Source organism: Pyxicephalus adspersus, chromosome 2 (assembly GCF_032062135.1).
Source record: "Pyxicephalus adspersus chromosome 2, UCB_Pads_2.0, whole genome shotgun sequence".
NCBI lineage: Eukaryota > Metazoa > Chordata > Amphibia > Anura > Pyxicephalidae > Pyxicephalus > Pyxicephalus adspersus.
In genome coordinates, this window is record NC_092859.1 from 63,915,265 (window position 1) to 63,942,494 (window position 27,230).

A 27,230-nucleotide genomic window follows, 5' to 3' on the forward strand; every position below is an offset into this window, starting at 1 on the left:
CCAGGGTGGAGGAATGGGCACGGAGTAGATCAGAAGGGATTGGGTCAAGTGGACATGTAGTAGACGGAGATGATGAGAGAAGAGCTAAGACTTTTACAAAATGACAAAATGAGACATTTACTCATAAACCTAAATAACATTATTATTACAAATAACAACACAAAAACAAAATGACAAAGAAAGGTAAAGGAAAGCAGGCAGCAAAAACAATCCAAAATAAAAAAAAAAAAGGTACCTCATACTTGGTCAGTAATATGACTATATAATCAACAATGACTGATCCTAACCCATGGGCATATAATATTCAATCCATGGCGACCATATTTTTTTTTTTTAAACTGTTTTTATTAGTTTTCAATTTTACAAATACAATCAAACAGCAACAACCAATAGGGGAGCAAGACACAGAGGGGGCGGGATGGGGAAACACTCATAACATTTTGGTAAACAAAGAAAACTAGTACAGAATAAGCTAGTTAAACTTGTAGCATAACATGAGGACTATTGGCGAGTCATATTTGTGATATACCACATGGAGTATTGAAACAGTTTGAGGATCGATGTGCTTTCCGAGTTCGTAAAGGCATAGAGCATAAATTGGTACCACTGTTGCCAAAAACGAGTTATACAGTCATCACCTTGCAGTTGAGCATCCAACATCTCTCTATGAAACAAAACTTTAAGGGAAGCGAGGACTTGTTCCAAAGTGGGTGGAAGAGGTTGAATCCAGTTATGCATAATCGCACGCCTGGCTGCTAAAAGGCAAACATTAGTCCATCGCTGCATAGAACGTGATATATTGTCCTGGTTTACACCATCCCAAGAACCAAACAGGAGCAGGGAAGGTGTATTGGAAATATGATGACCAGTAACATTTGATATTAACATAATGATTTGGTGCCAAAAACTGGTAATATTTGGGCAAAACCATAGACGGTGTGATAAAGAGGCATTAGTACAATTGCATTTGGGACATTGAAAATGCCATTGCTTTGGCTGTGGGTTAGATGTGGAAGGTCTGAACACCTTATAAGCCCTGTGTAATATCATGAATTCGGATTCCCTCCATACCTCATTCACAATACTCTTCCTAACTGTTAGGTAACCTTGTATAGCAGTATCCACTATGTTTGGGTCCGGGAAGTCTTTTTGCCACATTTTCACATTGGAAACCGATAAAGGTTTAATAAAAGTAGGCAGCAGATAGGCGTGTATATTGGAGATATTTGGAGGAGACAGCGACAAGAGCTTGTCAAAACCATTGGGACGAAATAGCTCAGCATAGTGTAATACCAATGATTTAGGATAGTATTTTTTGAAATTTGTGAACAGAAGCCTTCAGTAAAGCTCCCATCTTCTTGTTTACTAGGAACCAAAACATTTTGTTCTTAACCTGCTGCACATTGGGGGTTGTAGATCACCAGGCCTTGGCCTTGGCCAAAACAATTTTAGCTGAAGTAAACAAATATGTTAACAATTTATTTGGTTTATAGTACATATCGATGGTTTCAAATTCAAAAGTGCCTCCACCGGTCTCTTAGGAAAAGAAGGACCCACTATAGTATAAGCTATTTGGTATACTCTCTTCCAAAACTTCCTTATTTTGGGGCACTCCCACCATAAATGATAAAGGGTTCCTGGTATTACAACCCCTAAAACAATTGCCTGTACAGGTTGACTGAAACTTAGCACGCCTCAATAGCACCATGTACTCATCATTAGTTTATAATTTGGTTCCATTAATGCTACAGTGTTCTACCGTTGACCAAATCTGGTCCCAATCCTCCTGCTCGAGCAAAAAAACCCAAATCCGCCTCCTATTTAGATATATAAGATTGAGTGTCCATACTGGTCTGCACTAAATTTTTATATAAATTCGATAAAACTCCTTTCATATTTGGGTCATTTACACATAGTCTCTCAAACCATGTCATAATATAAATACCAGTAGTTGTTCCCAGCCTTAATTGAACAAAGTACCTAATTTGAAGGTACTTAATCTGGGGAGCCTCATGTTTCTCACAGTACTCACTAAAAAGGAGTATCCCAGACGAATTAATGAAATGATGTATTCTATTAAGGTTCTTCTCCACCCAGCAAGTAAAACGTCTTGGCTGCTCCAATCCAGGAGAACTATCGGGTTCCCTATAATAGGAGCTACTGGTGTATGACTAGACATAAGACCCCCTTTCTGTTTAATGGAGTCCCAAATTCTCAATGTATGCTTAATAAAGGATTAGAAATATAACGCCTCTGTGTGCCCGGGACCCAAAGCAATTATTCTACCGATAATGGTGCTACCATTGCATTCTCAATTGATACCCATTTAGGGCTATCTTTATGTTTATAATACGATACAAAAGGTGTCACCTGGGCCGCTTTATAGTACAAACTCAAGTGCGGTACTGATAGGCCTCCCGTGTCCCTAGTTTGAAAGTATATCTGGGGACACGTGGATGTTTTGCACCGCCTAACCGTGAAATTTGATATTGTTTCTATGATTAAAAAAGGCCTATCAAACGTTTCACTAAGTCAGGGATATTATCGGCATACAAAGTATTATAGGTTAGGGAGATATTTATACCCAAATAACTAGGTTTTTTGGGTTCTCATTGGAAAGAAAAGATTCTTTAAGTATCTTCACCATTTCCGGCGACAAAGTAACATTAGGAGCCCTACATTTTGAACTATTCAATTGAAGCCCGGAAAAAGCCTGAAAACGTCCAAGACGTTCATCAAATTTGGCAGAGATACCATAGGATTCGTCAAAGAAGGATATGATCCGCAAAAAGGCAAATTTTATGTTGCTGGACATTCACATCTATATCCTGAATATCTGCATGGTTTCAAATTGCTATGACCAAAGGTTCCACCGCACTGCAAAAAGCAGTGGCGATAGTGGACAACCCTGCCTGGTGCCTCTGCCTATAGTAAAACTCTCTGAACGGTAGCCCATATATTGAATAAATGCTTTAGGAGAAGCATATAAAGAGGATACCCATTTACAAAAATTAGGTCCAAAAGCCCCATTTCGTTAGTAATGACATAAGATATGGCCATAGTACTGAATCAAACGCTTTACTAATATCCAGGCTCAGCAAAAATGCTGGAGTCTTATTCTGTCTAGCCTGGTGAAGTAAATGAAGTACCCTCTGTATACTATCCCCTGCTTGTTGCCTGGGTATAAACCCAGTTTGATCAGCAAAACAACATCGCTGATGCCCCTACTCAACCGAGCTGCCAGGACCATCGTGAAAATCTTGGCATCCAGGTTGAGAAGGGAGATTGGTCTCTGGATAGACCAGTTCATTGTATCAGTGAAAGGCTTTGGTAACATACATATAGACACATCAAGAGTGCTAGAATCCAATGCCCCCCCTTGCAGAACACTATTAAATGTTTCCACCAAATAGAGCCCTAAAATTTGCTGGGAAAAAAGGTCCCAGACGTTTATTAGATTTAAGACCCTTAATAGCCTGAGTCACTTCAAATAAAGTAATAGGAGCTTTCCTGTACACTGAAGGTAAGTTTTGGAAGTTTTATAGTGTGAAGAAAATTGTCTATGCCTCTGAAAAAAAAAAAAAAAACATGAGTTTGATACAATGTACGCAAATGAGTGTACAATTCATGCAGTATATGTGTTGGGTTACTTGTAAGTCCTATCCCATTAACCCTAAGTCGATAAGAGAACATCTTTCAGGTTTTCTCAGCCTATTTGCCAACAACATATGCATTTTATTACTGTATCTATAAAATTTATTATTAGACCATCTCATTGTTTTCTCAGCTACGGATGCCGTACAAAGGTTCAATTGTGTACGAATCTCATCCAATTGTCATTCTATATTCTTACTTGGTGAAGTTATATACTGAGTGCGTAACTCCTCATATTTAGATTCCAAGTATGTTTTAATTGCCCTACGTTTCTTATTAATCTGTGTTGCTATCTGGATGAGTCTACCCCGAACCACCGCCTTATGTGCCACCCAAAGTAAAACTGAAGAGGTCATAGACTGTTTATTCAAAGCAAAATACTCGATCAGGATTCCTTGTATTTTTTGGTCCAAATCAGGGTTACTAAGCAAAGAGTCATTAAGTGACCATCTGAACAAGTTCGGTTTCAGAAAAAGAGAGGATAGTGTGACCCAGACTGCATCATGATCTGACCATGGAACCGCCAATATATCACAAGATATAACTAAAGGTAGGTCCTTTTGGTGTACCAAGATGTAATCTATATGTGTAAACAATTGATAGGGATGTGGGAAATAAGTATAATCTCGATCTTTAGGGTGTAACTCCCTCCACATATCTACCATCATCTCAGATCTAAATTTTCAAGAAATTTTTTTGTTACAATCCTTTTTATTGAGTATTAAGACAAAGCATAGCTTGTACAGAAAATAACACATACAGAAATCTAGAGCCTAACGGCTCACAATTGTAAAATACCAATACAAAACATATAACAATTAACTTTAACATAGCAAAAATAAAAGTAAAGTGGGATCCTCCGCAAAAGTGAACAAAACAAAAAAGGAAGGTAGAGAATAACATGGAGGGGAAACTCCCATAACTTAACCTCTTGTATTGCCTGAAATAGAAACCCAATCAAATATCAGGAAATCAATACCTCTAATACCCTTCAGGGACTTTCAGACCCTTCTCAAATCCCGCTCCAGCAGCACCCGGGAATGTCAGCATTCATTCCAACTAAAAACTAAGGCAAAACATTTAGCCCAGGGACAGATATGGGGCAGGGCAAGGGGCAGGGGAGGGGGGTATCCGACTGGCCTTTCATAGAAACAAATCCAAAGTACAGTGTAACCTATTCCCAACAAAATTTACAGCACTCCAACACTCCGCAAGGCTTATTACCACATTGATTTAAATTGAGGTGATTCCTTAAACCAGTCCCAAGCCAACCATGTCAGCTTGTATTGCTCCAGCTTATCCTCATCCTCAGCTATTAATCTTTCCATATATTGAATTTTTTCCATTTCCACCAACCAATCTCTCGTGGTGGGTGCCTGAGGTTGTTTCCATTTACGAGGTATAATTGTTCTAGCCGCTGTGAGAAAGTGACGAAGCACATCCCTCTTACACTCCTTAAAGGACCCAGGAAGAATGGACAGTAAGGACATTTGAGGAGTGAGCTTTAAATTAGAGCCTGTCACGTTATTATAAATATCTGCTATTTGATCCCATAATCTGCGAATGCCAGAGCAATCCCACCAAATATGTAACAACGTACCCCGGTGAGAGTCACATCTCCAGCACTTGTCAGAAATTGAGGAAGAAATCCGATGAACATCTGTGGGACATACATACCACCTGGAAATAATTTTATAATTAGTCTCTTGGGCCTTACAAGGGGGAGCCATTTTATGGGTCAGCACAAACGCCTTTTCCCACTCCAGAGGTGAGATAATTACACCCAATTCTTTCTCCCAATAACTCGTAAAGGTGGGAGCCCTGGTAGCAGATAACCCGATTAATATCTCGTACACCTGAGAGATAACATGGGTCGGCCTATTTTCAGAACGTAGTAATAATTCAAATGCCGTTAGGTTCCTTTGTGTAGGATAAGAGGCTAGAAACTGAGCCACAAAAGAGGATAATTGGAGATATAAAAACCAAGCGTTCGGCATCTGCTGCACCTCGGCGCCCAAGGAGGAGAGGGACGGAACCCTTCCATTCTGTAATACACTACATATCTGCCTATGTTCCTCAGCCGTCCAGGATAAAAATTTGTCTACATGCATTGCGGGATCAAATGAGGGATTATCAAACAGGGGGGTCATCGGCCCTGATTTAGAGGACACATGGCCCCCCCCCTAACTAAAACGTCCCACTCCCTTAAAAGATCAGGGGTAACCCTTGGGAGCGAACTGAGTGTATGGAGCCTAGACCTGTCTATCCACAATAAGGAGCGGAGGTCAACAGGAGATGAAATGTACTCCAACCCGACCCAGCTCTTCCGGTCCTTGTTATGAAACCAGTCTACCACCCGGGTCAACAACAAGGCCGCTCTGTAGTAGCATCTGATATCGGGGACTCCTGCCCCACCCAATGTTTTAGGTCTAGTAAGATATCTAAGAGCTATTCTGGGGCGCTTCGAGGTCCACAAGAACTTTCTGCACAACTGCTGTATTTTACCTAAAAAGGCCTGCGATAGATAGATCGGAATCGTCTGGAAGACATAGAGTAGTTTAGGTAAAACATCCATTTTAAGAGCATTGATCCTAGCGAACCAAGATAGAGGTAAGAGATTATACCTCCCTAACTCCACTTTTAATTTATCCAGCACTGGTTCATAATTATAGCTAAACAATTTATCTGGATCAGCCTTTATAAAGACCCCTAGGTATTTGAGCTTCTCGGTACAAAGCCTAAACTGCGTATGAGTCTTCAAGAAATTTTTTAGATAAGGTAACATTTCTTTGTACAAAAGAATCCCCAGACGCATTTTTCCTATCCATACTAGGGGTACATTAGTATCCCCACATAACAGCAGGGAACCCTGTTTATATTTACGCAATAAAATCATAAGATTATGTTAAAAAAAAAAGTAATTGATTATCATTGGGGGAATAAGACACCAACGTTACTTTAATGTCATTTAGCGTTCCAACCAATAACAAATAGCGACCATCATTGTCAGCTACCTCCCTATCCAATTAAAAAGTTACTGTTTTTCTAAAGCCTATACCTAATCCTCTACGTTTCACCGCTGCTTTTGCTTTAAAAAAAATAGGATAGGCGACATGAAAATATTTTGGACATGAAGAAATAGAAAAATGTGTCTCTTGATTATATCTGCCTTACGTATTTGAAAATAGTGAAAAGCTTGTGACCTTTTAACTGGGGAGTTAAACTCCTGTACATTAAGAGAAGGAATCGTTATTACTATTTCACCACATTTTCATGTCGCCTATTAAAATAAAAAGTAAAACTATCGCCAATACTTATACAATAGGCTGCCTGCCCAACATCAGAAACAAAAGGAAAAAAACAAAGACGGAGGACAAAAACCACACCTAACCAACAAAACATAAAGCACTACATTTAGCAAATACACCCAAATAGTGTAGGGTTGAAATCTATTCCCACCCCACATCCACATTATCTGATAGTACAACAAGATAGTGCATACAAAGGACGGCAGAGAAATTTCTGTTGCTCCTACATTATCACCAGACATGTCCCCTGCAAAAAATGGCAGGGAATATCTCTAGTGACAACAAAAGTGCACAGTGACTTCCACACCAGGACCAAGGCACACAATAAAACACAAAAAGACATCAATCAGCTATCCAATATACAGCTAGTAATTAAGATAAATATTTATCCCTAGAAGGCAAAAGCTTAGTAGCCTAAGTGAAACTGAAAGATTAATAATTTATATATATCTAAAAACTTTACATTTACTTAAGGAAGAAAAAGCAATCATGCAATAAAAACAAGCATTAACTCAATCTATTAAACAATCAGGTGTTAACCTGTGAAAATCTCAGGCGTTTAGGTGAAACTATTGCTTTATGCTCCTTATTCCCCTTTTGTTGATAAGAAGCTGATAACCTAGGTATAGAGGGGTAAGAATTATCCACAACACCTGATTTCTCAGGTTGTTTACAATTATAGAGTCTCAAAGCTTGAAAACAAGTTCTGGCTTCCTCTGGCGAAGAAATTACTTGCATCTTGCCCCCATAGGAGAAAAGCAATTTAAAAGGGAAACCCCATCTGTAGGGATTTGTTGATTCTGTGATATCTGCAGAAAAGGTTTTTACTCTCTGCGGCGCAATATTGTCATCAGGGCCAGATCCAGAAAAAGCTGATAATTGTTTCCTTGAAAGGATAGGGGTTATTTTGCTGTTGCTGCTTTCATCAACATATCTTTAACATGGAAATAATGTAATTTAACCACTATATCCCTTGTGTGATGTACACAATCCAACAATAATTTTTCTACAGGTATCTCCGGGCATAATTCTTGAAAGAGAGCTGTGACTATTGGATTAAGATCAACTATATTCTCTGGTAGGCCACGAATGCGCAGGTTAGAAGGGCATGACGTACAGTGTTCTCCCCAGAAATTTTTTTCAGCCGGGTGGTAGGAAGCTGTAGCCGGGTGGTAAAAAAGGGGGCGTGGCAAAACACGGCAAATTTAGTGCTCCCAGTTGTTTATGCCTCGGGTATCCAGTAACCTCTTATTGTTTCAGTGTTCTACCTTCTCCCAATTATTTGTTACAACTTTGTAATGCCTGCCCCGTTAGTATATCCAAATTTTCTATTCTATGTATTTTGCCACATTTGTCCGATGCCGTGTATTGTGACCCAACTTACTAGTGTTCTAAGTTTTAAGAGTGTAATCCTTTGTAGTAGTGTAATAGTATAATGAATGTGGTGTAACAAGTTAGGCTTAGCTCATATTAGCAGCAAAAAAACATTTACCCCTTCTGAGTGACTTCTGGCAACTGCTAGGCACCTAGGATTGGTAACATGCCATAAGTGCTGGGCCCCTAGGATTGGTAACAGGCGGTAAGTGCTCGTAAGTGCTAGGCACCTAGGATTGGTAACAGGTGGTAACCGGTAAGTGCTGGGCACCTAGGATTGGTAACAGGCGGTAAGTGCTGGGCACCTAGGATTGGTAACAGGCGGTAAGTGCTGGGCACCTAGGATTGGTAACAGGCGGTAAGTGCTGGGCACCTAGGATTGGTAACAGGCGGTAAGTGCTGGGCACCTAGGATTGGTAACAGGCGGTAAGTGCTGGGCACCAGGGATTGGTAACAGGCGGTAAATGCTGGGCATCTAGGATTGGTAACAGGCGGTAAGTGCTGGACTTTTCAGAGCTAGAAGTTTTTTAAGCAGCCTGGCATGAGGAATGGACAAATGTAACCTTACTGTCGGTGTGAATTCAGCCGTACTTCAGATGTGCTCTTTTGTGAAAACATTTTTTTTTTCACTTGATTCTTTTACAAAATTAGCCCAGCAGGCCCATGCTGGCCCAGTATTTACCAAAATGGAAGTGAAGACTGAAGGGGAGTAAAAGTGTAAAAACAAAAAACGCACATTTTTCTATTACATAACAGAGAAAGTCACTCTTTAATATAATGTTAAAAATGTGGCGATGCTTTAATAGCATAATGCATGTAATATCAGATGGGGACAAGACAGACAGTGACCCCCTCTCATCACTGCCCATATTCTATATAAAAACACTGTCTGTGAAGTTTATCCGCAGTGTGTAATGTCATCAGCAGCGCAGTGCGATCGCTATGTGAGTGTAAAAGCTGCTTGTCATATTCTGCAGCCTAATAACTCGCTGTGTTCAAACCTTCATATCTCCTAAACCGTTGGTTGTATTAACTTGAAATTATTAGGGTACACGTGGAGGCATAGGAAACAAACTGTAGGTGCAAGTGGGGGACACTTGTGGCTAAACCTTTTTAAAATGTAATTAGTATGGCATTATGAGAACATAAATCTCTACCTAGCAAATTGCTGCCTGCTCTGTTACACATATCTGTCTGCATCTTACCTCAAACCCCAATTTCTCTAGAAGTAAGAGGTGCAGGGAAACAAAAATATAGTTGGAAGTGGGAGACACGTGTGGCGATCACCTTTCATCACCATGGCATCATTACATTAAAAAAAAAACTGTCCATTAAAATGCACTTCCTTGTTACACATGACTGTAACCTTCCGGTGTCCCAACCTCAATAACATTTAGTGGGCAGAGTTCATTTTCTAATGATGCCATTGTGATGAAGTTTTAGGGGATGTTAGTCAGATAATCCCCACTTGTACCTATATTTTTGGTTTCTTACACCTCCCCATTCCCCAATTGAAGTTCAGAATGTTAGATAAGTGGACAGGAATGTGTAACAGGGCTCCTTGCTATGTTAGTGGCTCCGGGGTCCCCAATTTGCACTTTCAGTTTAGGACTCCTAGTTGCACTTTCCTCTGAAACAGCAACCCCAAAGTTCAATTTTCATAACTTTTTTTACATTTGTGATCCCCATATCTTGAAATTCTTTAAAGCTGGGGGGCTGAAATTGTAATAACCAATATCTATGAGGGTCCCCTGTACACCCTGAATATTACAGGTCATTGTGAAGTACAGTTTAGGAGATAGGAGGTTTGTACACAGAGAGCTGTGAGGATGCAGAATTCACACGGAGAGCTAGAGGTGGATACATTTCACAGGCAGAGCTCGTGCTATGAGATGGGGGCGGGGCTGCCATTGTCTCCTTCACATGAAGGCTGAGCTGTGTGCAATCCTCCGAACGGATGACACAGAGCACAGAGCAGCCGCACTGAGATCCGTGCATCCGAGGATAAAAGCTGCCGAGGAGAGCTGGGCGGGGTATTCAAATCAGCCGGGAGGAGCAACCGGCTAAAAACCTCTGGGGAGAACTATGACGTATTTTCCTGATCCTCCAACTTGTATTGCTATACCTCTTGTTTCAGGCGTTTGATAACCTCTTCGTGCCCCTCCAACAGTAGTAGTGTCATCCATTCGCCCCTCCAATTGCACTATACGCTGACCCAGCTCTCTCATTTCCTTAGTAAAATATTCAGTAATCTTCTTAGTTGTACTTTCCAAGGCTGTTTGCAACATAAATTGGAATCTATCCAGGAGATTATCTGTGTCCAATGGTTGCTGCTGCATGACAGAAGTTGCATGACAGAGTTACAGGAGCACTCCCTGCAAACAAATCCGGCTCACTAAAGCCCTCACTCCTTCCCTGGCTAACGTGTCTGCTATAGCTCTCTGCACTCCCACACGAGGCTGCCGATGCCTGCTGCATGTCGGCATCTGGCTTTCTCCACCACTATCCACCCCCTGTATTGCCCGCTCTCAGAAAGCCTCCCAGGGTGGAAAAAAAAACATGTGATGCACCTTTTGAAGCCTTGTGCATCCCGGTGTGGAGCAGAGCTGGCTCAGGACACTACCATCCGCCAGGTCCGTGCATGCGCCTTCGAAAACTTTTTATTTCATACTGTCAATGTATGAAGTATATGTATTAAAGCAAAATTTACATTCTCATACAAATTTCTTTAATTTGGACTACTGACTTCCATGGGCACATACCACCTCCTTGTGCTCCTGATATAGAGCTTATCATAAAACACATTGAGAAGGAAGCGTAGTAAAACGCATAGTAAAAGCATAGTAAACCTAACTGGGATTATTTTATTCTCTCTAAAATGTTGGTTTAAAAATATTTTATTTACTGTATGTATGTACTGTGATTGATGATGTTGTGAGAGATTATGTTGTAATGATGTTGTTTTTATGGTTGTATGAATATATCAATAAAATGTAAGAAATTTTATGTAAATGCTAATTTCACGCATATTTGAATGGTTTATATGCCTTAAAAATTCCAGGTTAGGTCTTTCAATGATAGATTCATCTCCTTAACCTTTTCATAAAAATTATCTATTGGTTTTGTTTTGTATATATTTTCTTTTACACATGTTTTACTGCTTGCATTTTCAGTACCATATTTTTTTTTTTTTAACATATCTCTTGTTTTGATAGTGTGTACCACTTAAGTAGCACATAAGTATTCCTTGGTGTGTTTCCATTAATTTTAATTATCTTCTAACCTGTGAACGTTTAATGCCAACATCCTTTAAACTCTTTATATTTAATAATTTATGTTTATGTTTTTAAATATGTCAAAAATCAATTCGATCTGGTTTATTTTAAATGATAATCAGTATGCATTTAACCATCTATTTTGTATACCCAGAAATTATTTGTGATTATTTGGTCTCAAGATGACCTGCTGAAGTTCAAACTAAGCATCAGTACAAGGAAGAAAGTAACCTTAAACTTTACATGGCTGTTGTCATGCAAACTTGCATGAGTATTTCAGAAACTGCTAATGTATTGGGAATTTCTTGCAAAAACATTTATAGAACTACAGAAATTAGTTTAAAGGGGGGAAATTACCTTTGGGAAGCAGTTTTCTTGGTGTTGATGCCAAAGGTCTGAGGAGAATGGCTCTACTTGTTTAGCGTGATAGAAGGGCAACAGTAACTCAAATAACACCAAATGTGTCTGCAGAAGAGCATTTCTGGATGCACAGCACATCAAACCTTAAAGTAGGTGGGCTGCAGCAGCAGGAGGCCTACCAGTTGGCACTCCTTTCAGCTAAGAACAGGCACCTGAGCCTGCAATTCATGTTGGATTACCAGAGTTGGACAAGTGCAGATTGGTAAAATATTGACTTGTCTGTGAAGTCTCAATTTCTACAGCGACATTTGAATGATGTGGACAACGTTTGTTAACAAAATAAAAATCTTGATATCATCCTGTCTATTAACAATACAGGTTGGTGGTTATGATGTATTTGAGTAGGTGGTGTTGTCTTGGTAGACTTGGGGTCCAAAGTCAAAAGTTAGTACCATTTAAAGGGCCCCTTGGAATGATGGCAGATGCAAATATATATTTGCAACTGACATCATTCTGTTCTACAGGTTCTGTGCTTGCAGAAAATATAGAATGTATGTGTTTGTTCTGGGGGTAGGTAAACTTGTGTCTTCTATGTTTTAATGTATGGAACAAATATTTAAAAATCTCCTGTAGGGAAGTTGTTAATCACACTTTTACAAATTAAACACACTGGTATGGTCATGATTTATTAAATCTCTCCCAAGACTGGGGAAATTAGATTATCATGGGTGAACCTGGGTGATCCAGCAAACCTGGAATGTATTCCATTAAATCATTTACTATAACTAAATGTTTTTATTCCTTGACCAGATCCATTCCAGGCTTGCTTTATCATCCAGGTTCTTGGAGAGCTTTGATAAATCAGGTTCAATATGTATGCTTACAATAGAAATATTTAAAAATATTTACTAATATTTAATAATAACTAAAAGCTAATCATTCAAATCTAACAAAAACAATTATTTACCTACATTGGTAAGATTTTATTTATTTATTTTTTTTATTTTATTTTTTTGCAGGAATTAATGAACAGGGACTTTATCGAATTGTTGGTGTCAACTCCAGAGTTCAAAAACTTCTGAGCATCTTATTGGGTAAAAGTAGCTGCTGTCATACATCTCTTTTTTTTTGGGGGGGGGGGCAATTGATGGAAACGGGACCTGGCATTGACAAATATGTGAATTTAGATCACTCAAGTCAGAAAGTTTTCATGCCAACAAGCAAGTCTGAGCTATTGCATAACAGCATGGTTACCAACCTTTACAGTGAATGCATATTTTGTCACTAACCTCGTGTTGATCTCTGTATATTATACCTCTTTTTTAATTTATATATCCTATTATTTATATATCTTTAAGACTCTGAACCTCTAAATCGTAACATTTTCATCACCATTCTTCAAAATTGATACAATGCTCTTCCTTTAGGTTATGTGTTAAATCTGTGCCAAATATGTGTACTGTTACTGCTTCTAAACAACTCTTTCACTGATTCGTCCGCCCACAGCATATTGTTCTTGATCTTTTGTTTCATGGTAAACTGGTGTCTTAGACAGTTTTCGGAAAGCAAAATCATTTTCTGATAGAAGAAATTCATGGGTAAGATGTGGGGTTTAGTGCTTGGGTGACTTTACAGGTGCTGGATCATGCATAGAAATACTAAAAGTGATTCCCTGGCTATGATGAATGTGCATAAGAAACAATGATTGTGCCACACATTTTTTGGTATTGTCGTACTTTCCAAAGTGTGAGTAATAAATTTGGGGTCAAAGCTTTTGTTGACTCTAAAGTGCTGAGCTATAGGGGTATTGTTTGCGAGAAAATGAGTGTATTTGTGTGTAGTTCTTTCCAATTAACAAGCCCACACAAAAATAATTTGCATTCCATTGTGTGTATGTGTGTGTTCACTTAAAATCATCAGGCTGTTTTTGTTTTTTTTTTAAACTAAAAATTTAGCACGTATTGACATATTGGCCCTGATTTATTAAAGCTCTCACACACTGGAGAAGATAGAATATCATTAACCTGGGTAATCCAACAAACCTTAAAGGGATCTGGTCCAGAAAGCATTTGCCAAATAATAGCAAAAGATTTAAAAAGAGATCAATTCCAGATTTACAGGATAACTTGTGTTCTCCCATGATAGTCTGTCTTCTCCAGTCTCCAGGAGAGGTTTGCTAAATCAAGCCCCCATGTGTAAATAATTTACTTTTGTCATAGCACTTAATATTGTCAGATATATATAATATTGTCAACTTTTAAGGACATTTTTTACTGTGCGTTTCTATTGGTACTTTTACTGAGTGATTGTAGTGGTGATGTAAGATGCCATTTGTAAACTTTGTTCCAAGAAATATAACTTGTCTGATGTCTGAACCTGTACGTTTTAATATCTTCCAAATTACTGACCATAAATAGGCATGCAGCTTGGATGTTCAGCTAATTGTCACACAGCTTATTACAGTTATCTGCATGCTTGTTTCAGGTGTGACTGAACTTGCTGACACCAAAATATCAGCTTTATTATTGGAAAATGTAGCAGTTTTTACAATGAGTCTATCAAAGGCAGCTCACATAATTTCTCAGTGGAAAGTCCAATGTAACTTCCTATGCTATATATATGTTAGTTTGGGTTTAACCCTTTTGGTAACAGGGTACCAGCTTTTTTTTCTTGTATGCTGTTTTCCTGACTAATTGATTTTGTCATTTGCTAAACTACTCATTGGCTCCTGTTGTGAATAGGTAACCCAATAAAACAAAATGCTTTCCATGTTATATTAAACTAAGAAGAAAAAAACAAAGTTTATAGTTCAAGTTGACATATATTTTAAAAAGGCCCCAACCTAATTACTTAGACCATAAATAAGAAGGTATTTATCGTCTAACAATAGGAAGGTAATCGTTCTTAATAAAATGACCATTAGATTATGGCTTGTTGAGTCTGCTATTGAACAAGGTTGTGGTTCCCTAGCAATTTTTCATGATATATTTTAATTTACAAATGTCCACACAATGACCACAACCTTCCATATAAAGTTTACAAAAAGCTAGATGAGCTTTTCCAAGTAAAAAAAACACCTTTAGCACAACAGAAATTTTGTCTCGAGAACAGTGTATAGCAGTTTTGGAATATGTTCTCCTCTATGCTGGATAACTGGGTTACCTTCTTTAAAAAAGAACACTTGCAGGATCTATGCTTTTTGATCTATGCTATTTGACCTCCCTCGTCATATTTGTATCTCCCAAATTGTTCTATTTTAGGCCATGTAAGGGTATTTTTAAACCTCCAAAAAACTTTACTGATTTGTTTGATTTACTTGCAAAATCCAAACAGCTTTATTTGCCTAGCTCTCTCATGAAAACTTTAATGTACTTTTTAGTTGAATACAGCTGTTATTATCTATGGGGGTCAGAGGAGTAATAGACAAAGGAGTATAAGGCACTGCTAACACTACTGTGATATAGAAACAAATGTCTTGACAGAAAATGGCAGAATTTAAACAAAGCCAAAAGCAGGATTATCTGATTACGATTATTTCAACAATAGACACTTTCCATCTTCCATAGCAGTAATTATCTTCCATAATTTGGTTACAATTCAGGGTAATCCCTCCTCCAGAAAGCATTTAGCCTCAACAGCGAATTGCTGTGGCTGATAATCTAAACTAACAGGAATGTTGCGATCAAGATAAAGTTTGCTCAAATGTGTATCTTTTTTATGTTTTGTAGATTTTGTAGATTTTTGTTTTTGATACTGCAGATCTGGCAACTGACCAGGAAAATCATATAGTTAAAGTGTACCTAAACTCTGAATTTTCACTTTACCTAAAAGAGTGGACAACCCTTATATGTAAGGTAAAATTTCTGTTTCTTTGTGGGGTTTTTAAAGTGCAACACCCTTTAAAAAAAAGGTGCAGCACTGCAACCTTATTTAAATGAATGGGAGCGCAGAGCCTTACAGGATACTTACGTTACACATCCCAGGAGGCTCTTGGCTGCTCTTTCACCAAAAGGGAAAGAAATTGCCGATCTCACGCATGCGCAGTGAGAGCGGCAAGTTTTTTTCCCATCTACGTTGAGTGACGTAGGAAGAAGAACCGGGAAGAACAGAGAGAAGATGGCGGCGCACAGTACTGAATCAGATGCCAGGACGACACAGGACTCGATGGAAGAAACCTCTGGACGGATCGCCTGCTTTGCTAGATTGAAGGTAAGTGTATTTTTTTGTTTTGGGTCGTTTTTGGGTTTACTTCCTCTTTAAGGCTGTAAAATATTTGTGTCTATGCAGTAGCATTGCAGATTGTTTATTCTTAGTTACAACTGATATCATTGTACTTTGTATGGGAAAAGTTCACTATTAACCTCCCTAGCAGTCGAATTCCATCCAAATTTCCACGCAAAAAGTGGTACAATTTTTTTGCATGGGAATTTATTTTTCATTGTAGGCTATAATTCTTAGGCATAACTCACCAATATTTATTAAATTTAATAATAATAAACTTTAAATAACAAAACACAAAAATGTGGTAAAAAAATATTTAAACATGTAATATATAACTGTACAGTAGCATATATTAAATATTTATATATAATAATATATAATTTAATATATATATTATAAGAATATTTCTTTGTATTAGACTCAATACAGCTATTTTGTATTGAAGCCAATACAAAAATATTTAAATTTCCCTCTGATCCTCTCGCCAGCACCGACGTCACCGGGAAACCCCGGAGATTGTTGCTACATTCGCCGACTGGAGATCGAGGAGGAAGGACGTGTCCCCAGGACCTGCGGGGACCAGCAGGACAGCGGGGGACAGTGAGAAAGCGGGAGGTAGCCACAAGAGTCTCCTCATCCTACGTTTTCCTTCCTCTGCTGTTAAGGAGAAAATTGTTGTTCACAGAAGGTAAATGGCCAGCTATGTATGACAGGTATAGTAATGAAATTTTAGAGGGAGTTAGCCACCAGAAACCTGCACTTGCAGTTACAATTCCCTTTTTTTATTTGGGATTCATAGAGCGTAAGGGGATAGCTATATGTGACAGGGTAGCAGTATATGATCAGTATAACATATTAATGGGGAAGGAGGGCAGGACATAAAGAGATTCCTACTGGCTCCCACATTACCGGTTGCCATAATTCCTCTGTTCCAGAGAAATTGAGGTTCACAGAATGTAAGTGTCCCGCTGTGTGTAACAAGCAGCTCGTCTGCCACTCAGTCCTTCGCTCCACAGCGTCTGCAGATTTGACTGCAGGTGGCAGTGAGCGGTACTGAGCGTCTCCCCCTAGCCAGGGAGTTGCATGAGGAAGGGTTAACCACACCGCAACCTTACCGCCAACCCGAACGCAGCCTTAAAGTTTTGTGAACTTTAAGAGGCACCACAGCACACAGACAATTGGCAGTACCCTAATGTTGATTGCCATGAGAGTGGCCCCCAGGGGGTCCCCAACATGCAAACCCAGTTTGGGGACCCTGGTCTTAAAATACCCTGGTCCTTAATGTGAAAATATATGTTAGGATTTTATGCTTGTGACCCAATATCTGGCAGCTTATGTTTAGAGCTCCTAAATTTAGTTTACTAGCAGCTCTTGGGGTCCCCTGTATACCCTGAAAATTTCACATTTCAATGACAATCAGTGAAGGAGATATGAGGATTTATACATGGGGATAATGACAGCTGAACACAGACACAGCTCTCATGCTGCTGCATGATTATCTCACAGTACGAGGTGGGCTGGGAGCAGCTCCCTCTCCTGGTAGCACAACCAGAGGGACAGATCTCATTGCTTTGGGGGCTGGATGTGGCCAGCAGGCCGTAGGTTGGGCACCCCTACTTTAAACAATAAAAAAAATGTGTAAGATATATAAAGAAGGTGAATAGTGATGAGATTCAGGTTTTAGTTGAGTCCCATAGGTTAAAGGTTTTTTGGATCTGGCAAAACTTGGTGGAGTGAACACATTTGTAACACATGATCGCCTATGAATGTCAGCTGGTTTAATGGCCAGCAGTAGTTTAAAAACTCTTGGGAAATGTCATTGACCAAATATTAATATTGTAACTGTTCAGAATATCTGTCATTTAGAGATGAGCATTTGGCAGGGTAACATTATGAAACGTCATGATTAACAATGGATTTCAGTGTTTACAAAGTGATAAACAGTAGATCTTATTTAGATTTTCTCACCTTGGACCTGTTTTAATAAAGCTATCCAAGACTAAAGAAGATAAAGTTTCATTAGTAAACCTGGATGATCCAGCAAACCTGGAATGAATCTGGTCCAGAATTAAAAACATTTGCTAACAAATGGCAAATTACTTTTTAAAAATCTATTCCAGGTTTACTGGATCTCTCAGGTTTACTCTCCAGCCTTAAAGAGCTTTATTAAATAAGGCCCATTGTGTGTCTATACCACCTTTATTTACTTTTACACTCTTTGGGAATAGGTAGCTTGGCACCCTGTAGTTATTGCCTGTAATGAGCTTTCCAACTAATGTAATCCACCTTGTTTTTTGACTTAGCGAACAAATAGTTTTATTTTATTCTCCCATATGCTACACAGGTAAATATATATTCTCTGCTAGGCTTTATGAAGTCTATGCATTATATGCACTCTTATCACAATGTCATTCACCTGACATTATATGGTGAATGGGAGGTGGGATGTCTTGCTTCCAGAAAGCTGGAATACAGGGTTTTACTGCATTAAGTAAACACAGCAAAGATTGTTTATATATCTTCCTGGACATGGTGGTCGCACACCTCTATTCCTAATTATGAAAAGACCCTAGGGCTTATGTTTTGGATGTTTTCATGCATAAAAACATTTGCTAACAAATAGCAAATTACTTTTTAAAAATCAATTCCAGATTTACTGGATCTCCCAGGTGTACTTTCCTGCCTTAGGGGGCTTTAATAAATCAGGCCCATTGTGTGTATACAATCTTTATTTACTTTTAAACTCTTTGGGAATAGGTAGCTTGGCATCCCTGTAGTTATTGCTTGTAATGAGCTTCCCTATTAAACATAATCCACCTTGTATTTTGACTTAGTGAACAAAATTTTTTTTTTTATTCTCCCATTTACTACACATGTAAATATATATTCTCGGCTAGGCTTTATGATGTTTAGGCATCATATGCACTCTTATCACAGATCTTTTTTTTTGTTCAATCCGTTCTTACTTCATTTAATGCCTTGTATGTGGTGTGTTTCAGTGTTGTGATTGAGAAAGCACTCAGTGTACTGTACAGTAGAGCAAATATTAATACTACTATCACTACCCCTCCCCCACCTTATTAGTAACCGAAACTCCCTCCCAATAGTCAGTGCTCATTTCAGGCTTTTTAAAATGTAAGCACATTTTCTTAACCTGTTAGCCAATAAAGTCATTATTTTGTGTTGTTTGTTCGAGTTTGAAACAAGTATAGAAAATGTGAAAAGGGTGGGGGGATGAACACAATTGAAGGAAATTGCCTTTAGTTAGAACAGAAGCACAATGTAAAATGATACATAAGGTCAGCCTGCCATAAACTAAAGGACTTAAGGGTAAATTTGAAGTTTAAATTGTGGCATTGTAGTATAAAGTTGTGTTAGCACAGAATCATTCAAAGAAAGTCATCGTACACCAAAACTGTAGAGAGTTCAGAACTTAAAGTGGAACTAAACCCTATTTATTTTGACCCGTCCCTATTCTGTCATGAACACTGCCATCTTCTTCCTCCTTCTCTTCTTCTTTATGATCTTTTGCCATTTTTACTGGCTGGGTTGGGAGTGTATACATTTTTGCCTACCACCACTGTTCTGTTTGATTCAGCTCCCAATATCAAAGGGCTATATACATTGATGAAATATGGGCAGCACAGTGGCTCAGAGGTTAGCACTCTGGTCTTTGCAGTGCCAAGTCCCAGGCTCAAATCTCAGCCAGGACACTATCTTCATGAGGTTTGCAGGTTTTCCCCGTGTCTGCGGAGGTTTCCTCCGGGTACACTGGTTTCCTCCTGTAATGTCACGGATATAATTTCTGACAGTTTATGCAAATATTGATGGGTTGAATTTGAAATGTACAAAGAGGGATAACACAAAGACTTGAAAGATTATACTATTTAATAATAAGATAGATAGACAAAACAATGCAATACTGTAATAACAATAAATAAGCTGTAACAAAAGATACTTAGCTGCGGAAGAAAACTGAATTCACCCAAAGATTCTGCTGGAAATCAATAACTTGGCAGATGATCAAAGAAACATGTTGCATCCAGCTAGTTCTGGTCAAGACTAGTTCATTAGGTATGGCACTGTGTTTTTAACTACTCAGGAAGGAACTAAGACAATGGCCGGTGTTTGACCAGTACTGACCAATGATCATCCCTTAAACCAGTATTTTATCTTAAAAGGATACCAGTTAAAGGATATGCTGCATTCCGTTAGGATGACCTCATATATGTTATACATACACCAGTATATACTGGTAAAGCATTATTGTTGGTGAGACATAATTGATATTAAATAAATTGTGCTAACCCAACACCTCCCACATCCCAAAAACATGCCTTTAGGTTAATTGGCTAACCCCCCAAAATAATTGATCTTAGACTGTATTAAGGACATATGACTATGGTAGGGACATTAAATTGTGGGCCCCTTTGGGGGACAGCTAGGGACATGACTATGGCCTTTGTACAGCGCTGCATAATATGATGGCGCTATAAATACTGTACATCGACCATCGATAATCTGGATCCTTCAGCTACCCAGCATGAATTTCAGATCACATGTTCAATACAGGGACAGTAGTACACTGTTTAGCCACTAATGTTTTGCTGACACTGTGTCTGCAAAAACAGCTGTTAGGTCTTGCTTGCTAAAATAAATACTCGTTGAGACATGCCTGCTCCCTGGAACTGTGCCAGATGTCTGTTTGGTGCTGCCAGAGGAAGGCTGCTCTGTGTGTGAAGGTAAAAAAAAAAATCCGGAATCTTCAAGAATCCGGCGTACCTCAGGTCTAATATATGTATAATATATGTATTGTTATTAATAATACAAATAAGGAAACTGATTTACCCTGCAAAGAATTTTGTATTTCGTACCATCAAATTTGGAGATGTGCACACTGCACATGTCAATCCTAATTTTTCTCTGCTGCAAAGTTAGGCTTACACCTCTCGTGAGTAGTTCATATTTCTGGTAACTGGTATATAATGATTTTTTTCAGGCATTAATGTGCATTGTGTTAAGGGAGCACATTCAATTGAATACAACATAATAGCACCAAAACGTCCAAAATAAAACAAGACATGGCTTTGGGTGTCATTCCAAAATAATGATACCTCAGTGTGCGGCAATGCATGCAATAATGTGCCACACCACACAAGTGTGAATGGGCTCTAAATTTACGTTTTCTGTTTTGATATATATCTTTATGGATATAATAATATCTTATGAAACCTTTTTGTAAACTTGTTCTCGTTATTGATAAATTGACAGTTATTGTTATGCCCTGCGAAATAAAAATAGATTATTAGGCAATGTGTATGCTCATGCAGTCAAACCTGAGCCACTGTAGATAACTAATATTTTACAGGAACTCTAGGAAAATGAAATAGGAGGCGAAAGCCTGTCCTTTAATATCACATCAGTTGCTGTGATAATCCCCACTTAAATAACAACTGACATAAATACCAAGGTAGAATGACTACTTCTGTGTGCTGCAAAGTGCTGAAGTTGCAGTCAGGTACAGTTAGGTCCATAAATATTTGGACAGAGACAACTTTTTAGACAGTTAGATTTAAATGAAACAACTCAGATGCAAGTGAACTGCAGATTTCAGCTTTAATTCAGTGGGTTGAACAAAAAGATTGCATTAAAATGTGAGGAACTAAAACATTTTTTACACAATAACTTCATTTCAGGGGCTCAAAAATAATTGGACAATTGACTCAAAGGCTATTTCATGGGCTGGTGTGGGCAATTCCTTCGTTTTGTCATTGTCAATTAAGCAGATAAAAGGCCTGGAGTTAATTTGAGGGGGGGTGCTTGTATGTGGAAGGTTTTGTTGTGAACAGACAACTTGAGGTCAAAGGAGCTCTCCATGCAGGGGAAACAAGCCATCCTTAAGCTGCAAAAACAGAAAAAACCCATCTGAGCAATTGCTACAATATTAGGAGTGGCAAAATCTACAGTTTGGTACATCATGAGAAAGAAACAAAGCACTGGTGAACTCGGCGATGCCAAAAGACCTGGACGTCCACGGAGGACAACAGTGGTGGATGATTGCAGAATCCTTTCCATGGTGAAGAGAAACCCCTTAACAACAGCCAACCAAGTGAACAACACCCTCCAGGAAGTAGATGTATCAATATCCAAGTTTACCATAAAGAGAAGACTGCATGAAAGTAAATGCAGAGGGTGCACTGCAAGGTGCAAGCCACTCATAAGCCTCAAAAATAAAAGGCTAAATTGAACTTTGCTCAAAAACATCTAAAAAAGCCAGCACATATCTGCAAAAACATTCTTTGGACCGATGAAACCAAGATCAACCTTTACCAGAATGATGGCAAGAAGAAAGTATGGAAAAGGCATGGAACAGCTCATGATCCAAAGCATACCACATCATCTGTAAAATATGGCGGAGGCAGTGTGATGGCTTGGGCGTGCATGGCTGCCAGTGGCACTGGGACACTAGTGTTTATCGATGATGTGAGACAGGACAGAAGCAGCCAAATGAATTCTGAGGTGTTCAGAGGCATACTGTCTGCTCAAATCCATCTAAATGCAGTCAAATTGATTGGGAGGCGTTTCATAGTACAGATGGACAATGACCCAGCTAAAGCAACCCAGGAGTTTAATAAAGCAAAGTTACCTGATCTGAACCCAAATGAGCATGCATTTCACTTGTTGAAGACTAAACTTCAGACAGAAATGCCCACAAACAAACAGCAACTGAAAGCCGCCGCAGTAAAGGCCTGGCAGAGCATTAAAATGGAGGAAACCCAGCATCTGGTGATGTCCATGAGTTCAAGACTACAGGCTGTCATTGCCAGCAAGGGGTTTTCAACCAAGTATTAGACATTTTATTTTTAGGTTTTTAATTTGTCCAATTACTTTTGAGAGTGTGTTAAAAATTGCATTTTTATGCAATCTTTTTGTTCAAAGCACTGAATAAAAGCTGAAAGTCTGCAGTTTAACTGCAACTGAGTTGTTTCATTTAAAATTAATTGTGGTAATGTACAGAAGCAAAATTGTAAAATAGTTGTCTCTGTCCAAATATTTATGGACCTAACTGTATGCCAGCAATGGATGCTACGCCTGATCATGTCTGCTGAGCGCTTGTTTTTTTTAAGTGTAAAGTGGCTTACAATACATATAAAATTGGATATGTATCTAGAATTTTTGTTTTAAATTTAACTTTTTAAATAAAAGTTAAAATTACACTTTTACATGTATACAGTGGTTATTAGAATCTCTTTTAAATTGGTTTTTGACTGACCCAAATAATCTATAAATTATTTAGATTTTCTATACCTTTTCTTTACACAAAAAATAGTCAGTATAATTGTATCTGAACATTTTTTAGGGCAGGAATTGTAAAGGGTAGTGGCTAGATATTCTCTTATTATTGTTATTTTCAAGTAGAAAGAGTGTGACATAAAGTCTACTAGCAGAAAGTAGAATATCTGAAAAATAGGACATCACAGGACAAAGTAAAGGTATATATTATTCATGCTTCAGAAAGGAGTATGTAAATATCTTTTATTTAAAAAAGGTATTCATTGTTTGGATATATTTTAAGTTACCACACGGTCACTGATAAAACAGCTCAACAAATTTTTTTTTCCACTTGCCAAGAATTTTTTAGTATATTTAGTGTATTTCAGGTCTGCTGAATCCAGAAATAACATCAGTTTCATTGAATTGGCTCTAGTTCTTGTTATAAAGGAATCGGAATAGACGATTTTACCAACAACAAATGTTAACACAGCATATTAAAATCAATCTTTATTTACACTGATGTTTTGCATTTTAATTATTAAATGTAGCATTATTTTCATGAAACTTTCATGTGCCTTCTTTTTATTCATACATTTTCTTTATTTTAAAGAAATATGAGTTCCTTAAGAAGAAGTTGCTTAAATTACCCTAATGTAATTTGCTACATTTGTGGTGAGAATTCTCAGCAAAAACATAGAAAAAACATTGCAGAATTTGTGAAACAAGCATGTCTTGCACATTTTGGTATTAAACTGGGTGACCAAGATAAATATTGGGCTCCCCATATGGTATGCAAAACTTGTGTAGAGTGTCTACTAGAGATGAGCGAATTTCTTGAACATTCGATTCGGCCGGTTCGCTGAATTTTCCGAAATGATTTGCTTCGATCCGAATTTATTTGCGGCGAATCGCATTAAAAAAACGTCTATTTCCGGGCTGCAGAGAGCAGTGGTGTAGAACACTATGCTTTGCAGTAACACGCATAGGGAGTCTGCTGTGGTAGTGAAATAATACTGTGAGTCCGTATGACATGCAGATGACAGGCGTCGCTATTAGAATCACTGCACACTTCACTTATTTGGGCAGTCATGGGGCCAAAACTGACCAAATACAAAGTATGAACTCAGCCTTACAGGTCCATGTTAACGTCAAGAAGAAGCGCACTCCTTTTACACCCTCGTCAGCTGATTCCACATAAATGTCTACAGAACCTGTTCTATTAACCCCATATACAAGTAGAGCCCCCCCGACAGAGTGGAGAGGGTGACTGAGGTGGCGGCAGCAGCATCAGGCGGAACAATAGCACAATGACAGAGTGAGGAGTTGGCAACAGCATCAGGAGGCTACAGAGTGGCACAATGACATAGTGTGGAGGTGGTGACAGCAGCAACATCAGGAGGAGGCTACAGAGGTGGCGGCAGCAGCATCATTAGGCGGAGATAAGAGAGTGACACAGAGTGGCACAATGACAGAGTCTGGAGTTGGCAACAGCATCAGTAGGCCACAGAGTCGCACAATGACATAGTGTGGAGGTGGCGACAGCATCAGGAGGCCACAGAGTGCCACAATGACATAGTGTGGAGATGGCAGCAGCAGCATCAGGAGACCACAGAGTGGCAAGGTGACATAGTGTGGAGATGGCAGCAGCAGCATCAGGAGACCACAAAGTGACCCGGTGAGTGGGGCGGTGGGTGGCAATACCAGTACCTGCTGACGAAGGTAGGTGAAAGAAGGAGCACTTGGCATCTGATATGTGGCATCAGGTGGGTGGCAGCATCAGGGTAGTAGCTGAGGCAGGTAGCCAGAAGAAACCGGTCACTTTTGTCAAGGTTTGTGTCAGGCGGCATGGATCATCTAATCAGATGCATCAGGCATTGGTGGGTGGAAATCCTGGGTCAGTCTCTCCACATTTTGGGTGGATGGGCGAGTTGTTCTTGGGGTAACTATGGCCCCCCGCTGCACTAAACACCCGCTCTGATGCCACACTACTGGCCGGGCAGGACAGCTTTTCCAGGGCAAGCCCTGCCAGTTGCGGCCACAAATCCAGTTTGGCTGCCCAGTAGTCCAGCGGATCTTCAATGGTGGCTGGCATGGTGCACTTGCTGGTTCAGGTTCTCAGGTTGCTCTATGTCTAGCTGCTGGTCAGTAGTTTCTTCACTATGCGGGTGAAGAAAGCTGCTCATCAACGACTCTAGACTCAAGCTGCTGCTGATGGAGCTGGTACTGCTCCTGCCACCCCACCCCTCCTCAGCAGCCATGGCAGTGGAACGTAAGTGCAGAGGGCCCCCCCACTCAGACCTGCTAGAGGATGGAAGATGGCGCTAATAGGCAGCGGCCAACTGACTACAAAGGATGTCTCTGTAGCAGTTCAGTTTGTCTTCCCTCTCAGCGGGGGTAAAAAAGGCCCCCATTTTGGACCGGTAGGGAGGGTCGAATGGCGACAATTTGGCTGTCACTGCGCAAGCGAGTGAGCATGCAGCTGGTCATTTCTGCAAGTGAATCGGAGGGACTCCCTGCTTTCATCTCCACTGCATACTGCCACGGTGTGTCTGGGTCCTCTGCCTCATCTACCTCTTGGTCCTCTGGCTGCTCCTGCTCTTGCTCCCCTGCCACCTGAGTAGAAAAACCACCCATTTCGATATACATTGCCTTTGCTCCAATGTCCTCCTCCTCCTCCAGTTCAGCCCCCACATGCCTCAAGTGGCCGTGAGATCTAGGCACCACGTCTCCAGTCCCTCGACCAGCCAGATTTACCAGCATCTGTTCCAGGACATGAAGCAGTGGAATGACGTTGTTCATCCCGTAGTCCTGGCGACTGACAAATAACGTGGCCTCCTCAAAGGGCCTTAGCAAACGGCAGGTGTCACGCATGAGCTGCCACTGGCTGACATCGAAGTTACACATGGGAGTACCTCTATCCGCTTGGATCATCAAGAATTCAATGAGGGCCTTTCTCCGTTCATATAGTAGGTCCAACATATGGAGGGTGGAATTCCAACGGGTGGAAATGTCGCTTATCAGCCTATGTTGGGGGATGCTGTTCTGCCGCTGCAGCTCAAGGAGGGTGTGCTTTGCGGTGTACGAGTTGCTGAAGTGCATGCAAAGTTTCCTGGCCATTTTTATGATGTCTTGCAGATGGGTGGAAGACTTCAGGAACCGCTTGACAACCAGATTGAAGACGTGTTTTTCATGCAGGGCGCATGGCTCAGCCTTCCTTGACGCAGCACCGACACCATGTTCTTCCCGTTGTCGGTCACCATGGTCCGATTTTGAGTTGTCGCGGAGAAAGCCATGATTCGATTTCTTGATGAATCACACCAAGCAGTTCCTCCCCTGTGTGACTCCGTTCACCCAGACAAACCAGGTGCAGAAAAACGTGACACCGCCATGTCCTGCACATGTGGTATGCTGAAGGGGCACTGTGAACAGTGCACTTTGGCAGACACTGACAGGCTCAAGGACTGGCCCACCTTCTCTTTTAAAAATTTGTGCAGGGCTAGTACTGCCTTTTTCCCAAAGAAATGACGGCTTGGGACTCTCCACCTTGGCTCGGCACAAGCCATCAGTTCCCCAAAAGGTGCGGAAGAAGCGGTGGATGTCTCCTCCAGGTCTTGGCTTTACAGTAGCTGCTGACTGTCCTCTACTAGCTCCTAGCTGTATAGTGGAGCTGAGCCTACAGCATACAATAATTCTGTGGCTGAGGGAACAGCAAAGGACAGAGGCAGGTTGAGGAAAGGTGAGGGCACAGGGCCTACTCCCGGGC

The 27,230-nt window shown here is 39.9% G+C and overlaps 1 protein-coding gene across 3 annotated transcripts in view; it reads left to right on the top strand.

Moving 5' to 3' along the window:
* ARHGAP26 (Rho GTPase activating protein 26) overlaps positions 1 to 27,230 on the top strand; it is a 405,537-nt gene that overhangs the window by 187,996 nt on the left and 190,311 nt on the right. For all 3 annotated transcript variants that reach the window (XR_011919418.1, XM_072400904.1, XM_072400903.1), the window contains one exon: positions 12,991 to 13,065. Coding sequence is in view for 2 of the 3 variants with exons in the window: in XM_072400904.1 (XP_072257005.1) it covers positions 12,991 to 13,065 (75 nt within the window). In the remaining variant the exon portion in view is untranslated. The remainder of the gene's footprint in view (positions 1 to 12,990; positions 13,066 to 27,230) is intronic.